The sequence below is a fragment of the Xiphophorus hellerii genome, chromosome 8 (genome assembly GCF_003331165.1).
Source record: "Xiphophorus hellerii strain 12219 chromosome 8, Xiphophorus_hellerii-4.1, whole genome shotgun sequence".
NCBI lineage: Eukaryota > Metazoa > Chordata > Actinopteri > Cyprinodontiformes > Poeciliidae > Xiphophorus > Xiphophorus hellerii.
The window spans coordinates 23143545-23149726 of record NC_045679.1 but is presented as its reverse complement, the minus strand read 5'-3'; the positions used below and the strand labels follow the sequence as shown (position 1 = coordinate 23149726).

The 6182-nt window shown below is 41.1% G+C and overlaps 1 protein-coding gene across 1 annotated transcript; it reads left to right on the top strand.

Annotated features, from left to right (window-relative positions):
* The first annotated feature begins 1281 nt into the window (after positions 1-1281).
* arid6 (AT-rich interaction domain 6) lies at positions 1282-5600 on the top strand. The gene is made up of 6 exons (XM_032570953.1): positions 1282-1462; positions 2018-2175; positions 2719-2771; positions 3133-3230; positions 3319-3442; positions 3611-5600. The coding sequence occupies exons 2-6, from the start codon at positions 2031-2033 to the stop codon at positions 4946-4948; spliced, it is 1758 nt and encodes a 585-aa protein (XP_032426844.1). The 5' UTR covers positions 1282-1462; positions 2018-2030; the 3' UTR covers positions 4949-5600.
* The last annotated feature ends 582 nt before the right edge of the window (positions 5601-6182 follow it).

Genomic DNA, 6182 nt, shown 5'->3' with positions numbered 1-6182 from the left:
TGCGTTTCCATTCCAAATGTGCTGTGAAAAATTGACCGTATTCCGCTAATGTTCAAAAAACACAATCTCGCAATTGCAATGTTTCCGCCATATAAGAAACACAATTAAAAAGACACGTGAATACGGCTGCTCACGCGATAAGTCGTTAAAGAAAACCATGCAGTGCCATCGTCCTCCTGCCACTTCCTGTCGCCTTCGTCTTTCCCAAAGAAGGCGTTTTTTGATCATCTGACTCATGATGTAAAAAGCGCTCCCATTGCAATTTTGCAAAATATGCTAACGTCAATTCCAATCTCCCATCTCACTACATCGCAAATGGTCTTGTTTGGATTGAGGCCTGGTGACTGGTGGTCATGGGGCGAAGTCATGCTTAAGAAACCAGTTTGAGATTATTTGAGCTTCTTGTGATTTGGTGTGACATAGCTCTGGATCAGTTGTCACTTTAGTGTGCTATAAAAATACCCTCCACACCATTAGAGTCCATTACCAGCCAAAACGTTTGCTGCCAGTCAGCATGCACACGTGATTTCTTGGAGGAGGTTTTGACCTGCTATCTACACATGATATCAGATCTCAGTGTTTCAGGCAAAGTCTTTCCAATCTGTCAACGCCCAGTTTTAATGAGTCTATAAAGCCGGGGGCCTTTATTTCCTGTGTCCTGGTTGACAGGAGTGACACCCGGTGGGGTCTTCTGCTGCTGTAGCCCATCTGCTTCGAAGCTCGACTTCTTGGGCGTTCAGAGATAATGTTCTGCATGGTTATAGTAGGTATTTATTTGAGCAGGAAGAAACTGGTGCAGCAGAGTGTGAATCAATTTCAGCAGCCTAATTCAACATGAGGAACCTGCTGTGGTGCAAAATTAACTCAAGTGACGGACATGTCAGTAGATTTGCACAATATGCTTCAACAGCTTCGCACATTTAGAAAGTTGTGTTTCTGAGAAACGCAAAACATTGATTTGATGTCCTGATTAGACCATTGTTGGTGCTATTCCCTTTGCTGGACTGCTTTCCTGTTAAAGACCAAACACACTGGAATGTCTCTGAAAGGTTATGCAATCTCTCATATGTATTTAAATAAAAAATAATTATAATTACAGAATAAGATATGTCCGAATAGAGAATATGATGGGAGCAATTTTTCACCGTTCCGAGTCATGATTAATTATATGGTGTTTTGTTTTCTTTTCTGGTCACATAACTCAGGAACGAGTCGAACTGGTCGGACAATAAGAATCTCAGCAGGAAGTTGTTAAAGTAAACACCTCCTTTCTGCTACTTTATCACTTTGTCACCAAGACTCAAGGGACAAATGTGCGACTGACGTGACGGGGCCTTAATAAGCTGCTGCCGTGATCGAAAGTTGTCTTTTAAACTTCCTGCGGGGATCATTAACCCACACAGTTTTCTCGGCGTGTTTCCTCACCGCCTTTCCAAATTTATCGTCTTCTGGAGAACAAAAGGTAAGAGATACTTTGGTTAAAATCCAGATGTAATTATCTCATGATATCTAATCTTGATTTTTTTTTTTTAATCATATCGGTCGATTTTTCTGGTCACCGTTCATCTTTGTCATTGAGTGATTTCATTTGGATGCCATAAAAAAACTCTTTTTGAAATTTTCTTTTGCATTATGGATGAAAATGGGACAGCATAATCTTTAAATACCTGAAATAATGTGAATTCTAATATTTTAATATCTACTCTAATATTATGGTGCTATAATTGGCATGTAAGGAAACAGATTTTACTAAGTGGATAAAAGACGCATTGAAAGCATGCTGTTTTTACACCTCATGCCGATGCTGTGAGTCGCTAACGCTGTTGACATTAGTCAAAAAGTTTCAGTATCACGATGTGGCCGTGTTGCATCGATTCATCGAGGTGTTGCAGTAAGGCTCCCGATACATTTGAGAACGGCGGGAGAAAGTTCATTGGGATAACATCTTGAAATAAAACGGGGGAGGAAAAATCTTAAATTTGCTCTCCTAAAAATTCTTGTTTGTTGTTGTTTTCAGGTTGCAAGTGAAAATGGCGCAGGTGGAAGTCCGAGAGGAGAGCACCAAAAAGTTGATGGAGGAGATCACGGAGGAGCAGTTCCTGAAAAATCTTTACCTTTTCATGAAGAAGCGAGACACCCCGATAGAGAGGATCCCCAATCTGGGCTTCAAGCAAAGTAATTATCTGCATAAACGCGTTGAGACGAATGTCAATATGCCCTCACTTTGTGTTTTACAAAAAAAAAATGTTTACATACCGTTGTCCTTGTAACACCCGTACATAATTCATGTGCATCGCATTCCAGCTGCGTCAACAAACATATCAAATGTTGGATCGATTAAAAATGATCTTAGGAAACATCCTACACATCAAGATGTGAGATTTGGTGCTGAAATAGTTATTAGAGGAATTTAGATCAATATATATATATTATATTGCTAAATGTTTTAGCTAAAAACTTTTGCATACTTCTATGAATTAAGAAATGTTTTCTAAAAAGTAATCCTACTGAGCTTTATGTGGTGTATTTTTTTCTCCCTGTGAATACTTTGTATGATCTCAAAATCCAGAAAGAGCGGAAAAAAATTGTCTAAAAAGGCAACCAAATATGAAAAAAAGAACTGATTTGCAATAAATGACAAATACATTGATTTTACTTTTGAGTAATAATTATATTAACATATATTCATGTTTTTGTTTGTTTGTTTTTGCTTTCCAGTCGATTTATTTTTGATGTTCAAGACTGTCAATGACTTGGGTGGCTACCATCAGGTAATTCTTTTTTTCTATGTCATACATGGTATAATCAGTATTTTTATAACAGTAGATTAAATAGTCTATGAGGTTAAGCTATGTTTATTGATGGGTATTGCTGAATTATATAACCAAAAACTAGCCTTTTTCTTATTTATTTTTGCCTTACAGCATCTTTTAATGTCAAATTTATGAAGACACATTTATTATAGATGTCTGAATGGAAAGCAACTGAATTTTCTTAGTTATTTTTAGTGGTTGATATTGATTGGGCACTAAACCCTTCATTTTTTTAGTCAAACTGTCATGGTACGTCTCTGTGTTTTTAATGCCGTTTCCAGACAAACAAACATGAACTAATCTCTCCTCTACACTCCAGGTGACATCTCATCAGCTGTGGAAACGGGTTTACAACACGCTGGGAGGAAACCCCCGAAGCACAAGTGCAGCCACCTGCACACGCAGACACTACGAAAAGTGAGTGGGGTTATCCGCGAAAGCAGCGCGACCGGGTGGTTTTATCTTCGCTGGAAGCTTTTGTCTGACTCGGTCCCCATTTGTTTAGGTTGCTTCTGCCTTACGAGTGTCAGCTGAAAGGCATATTGATGAGCTCCATGTCGCAGCATCAGTCGAGGCCCTACCGCGACCCCAAAGACAATGAAGGCCAGAGGCCGTCCAAACGTGGCATGGTTGGTTTCATTTCAAACTCATTTTGAGCTGTATTTCATAAGCTAATGATGTGAATAAAGTCGTTCTAATGCAAGGAATAATTCACTGAACTATGTAGGAAGGCTTACTTTTTAATTTACAGACAAGAGAAATGAGTCTCACTGAGATAATCTCTGATTTCCCCTCAGGTAAACCACTACTTCCAACCGGACCCACATGGGAATATCTACTCTCTACCTTTCCATTACTACCCAACTGGGTGGTCAGCTCACCCAGTTCTGCCACATTTTGTGTCTATTCCGTCCGCTGTAATACCACCACATATCCCCCCTCCTCCCAAGGTCCCATGTCTCTCCTCCCACCCGACTCATCAGGACACGGTGAACATGGTAAAAGGGCATGTAGGAGACCTGCGTAGGCGGGCGAAGGAGTACAAGCACTCAACTGGATTGTCAGCCTCTGAACCCCTGAACCTGAGCACGAAAGCTCCAGCTCGAGAGCCCGACACCGATACTGACCCTCCCTCGTCGTTCGGCCCACCCTCGTCCAGCAAGACCCCAAAGTTTCTGAACAAGCCCTCCACGCTCTACGCCCCCCTTAGCGCAGGCACAATAAGAAGCGACGGAAGCGAGACGCAGGAGTCTGGCAAAGGTGTCCTGACCCTCTCCGAGTTTGAGAAGAAAGAGAGCAGCGACGCCGACGTCCAAGCCCCGACGCCCTCAGACAGCCCCATATTCATTTCTGCTTTGACGCCGGAGCCAAACAAAGGCATCCTAGAGATGACACCGAAACCCGGCTCTCTGAAAGCAGACTTTCCAGTCCAGCTGCCAGAGGACAGAGAGGCCAGGACAGAAGCAGAGGGTTTCGATCTCAGTCACGTTCTACAAAGGACACCCAAAGACGAGGAAGGCAAGATGGAAATCGAGGTACCGCTGTCCGTGGTTCGTAACTGGCTCAGGTTTTACGGTCCTTCGGCAAAGCTTCCCGAAGCGAAAGAGCTTCCTGTCCCAGATTACGACGTCTCCATGGAGAAAAAACGCGTGTCGGATGTGGATGTTCTCCCGACAGACTACGAAACACCTCGTAGTCCTCAATGCCAGAGCTCAGCTGAGGACCTGAGGCTAAGGAACAAACCAGGACTCATGCCAAATTATCAGGCAGATCACCACCAGGAGAGCCACCTCACCAGCTGCAAGACTGGTCTTCTGAGAAAAGTCGGAGGTGGCCGGAACGTCTGGCCACTCGACCAGCTGGATATCAATAAGCCATACAAGCTCAACTCAACAGATTTCTGGGATGCCTGTTCCAAAGAGACAACGGCTCCCCGCAGTCCGGTGAAACCCGAATGCAGTCCCCCGAGAAGGTCTTCCAAGTTCTACATGGAAGACCTGCTGCAGAGAGGGAATCAGAGGTTGGAAGTGGAGCCTTCAGCTGTGCTGATGCTGAACTCCAGCCCCACGTCCAGGTTTCCTCTGACCACCGACGAGATGATGAAGCTGCAGAACATCATCTCAAGTTCATCGTGACGATCAGGGAAGGACCTCCAACAGCACATTCAACTGCCTCCCATTATTAACTCAACTCAAAGCGTCTTATTAGCGTCGTTGCGCATCCGGATGACGTCTATGCGCCATTAACAAAGAACAGCAGGACGGCAAACTCAGCAGTTTGAATGGACATATTAAAGTAATTTGCATGATTTTCAGTATTAATGGCACAAACATGAGGGAAAACGTATATGCATAAACATTGTAAATCATTCCTAATATACTTAATTAACCCAGTGTCATAACAAATATCAGAAGATGGAGATTAAAGTCATGCAGGTTCAAAAATAAAAAAATTTCACTGTCTTTTATTCTGCTTAAAATTAAGTTTATTCTTTTTTTTACATTTGGAATTTACTGTAAAGATGCAAATTAATTTTGTCTATTTTTTTAAACTAAGTCTTTTATTTTTCCCTAATACTATTTTTTTATTATTAAACTTTCTGTTGAAATGTCTGAAATAAAAAAACAAACATGAATGTAATTCAACAGTGAGGAAGTTAAAGGCACAATGTAGCAGAATGTGATTTGAAGAAAATGTCGTCATCGACATTAAGTCGTCCTGTAAATAGACGTGACTTGTACATACATTTGATTGTGAAAATAAAATAAATTCCATTAAACAATCTGATTGGCTTGCTCGTGGAATGAAGAACTTGTTACTAAAGTTTTTATTTTCCGTTTGTCTCTTTTGATTTGCTGTGCATATTTGTTTGACGGCTGTGCGAAGTGCGTGCCCACAGAAAGCAATAACAAAAGCAAAACGTAGCTGCATATTTTTCTGCCAGTGGTTTTGCCACATGACTGCTCAGGGGTACTTCTTCTTCTTCTTTTTTTTTCTTTTTTTTTAACCTTTGGGAGCGGTTTCAGCTTGGGAAGTTGCTTTGATTAGAAATCAACACTTAATTTAGCAACAGTGAGGAAAAAAAAAAGGTTTTATGCAAGAAAACAAATATCTGGATTAAGATCTCGGTGACGTATCAGATTGAGACAAAATGTTCAGAACAGCTTTTTGTTTGGAAAGCATTACCAACAAAAGAATTGCAGTATAAAAAGTTTGAATTGGTGCAACAATGCTAGCTAGCTATAGCAATATAATACAGTATATACACCTTAAAGAATCTAATTCCTCCCATTCGTTGGAAGCATCTCTGAACCTTTTTTTTTAATTTTATGAAATATTTAAGAAGAAATTCCCCTGCATCAAGCAAAC

Bases quoted from the DNA above. Each gene is read 5' to 3' on its own strand.
- arid6 (XM_032570953.1), top strand. From the start codon at position 2,031: ATGGCGCAGGTGGAAGTCCGAGAGGAGAGCACCAAAAAGTTGATGGAG. The intron at 2,176-2,718 runs GTAATTATCTGC...TTTGCTTTCCAG, and splicing joins CAATCTGGGCTTCAAGCAAA to TCGATTTATTTTTGATGTTC. The intron at 3,443-3,610 runs GTTGGTTTCATT...ATTTCCCCTCAG, and splicing joins GGCCGTCCAAACGTGGCATG to GTAAACCACTACTTCCAACC.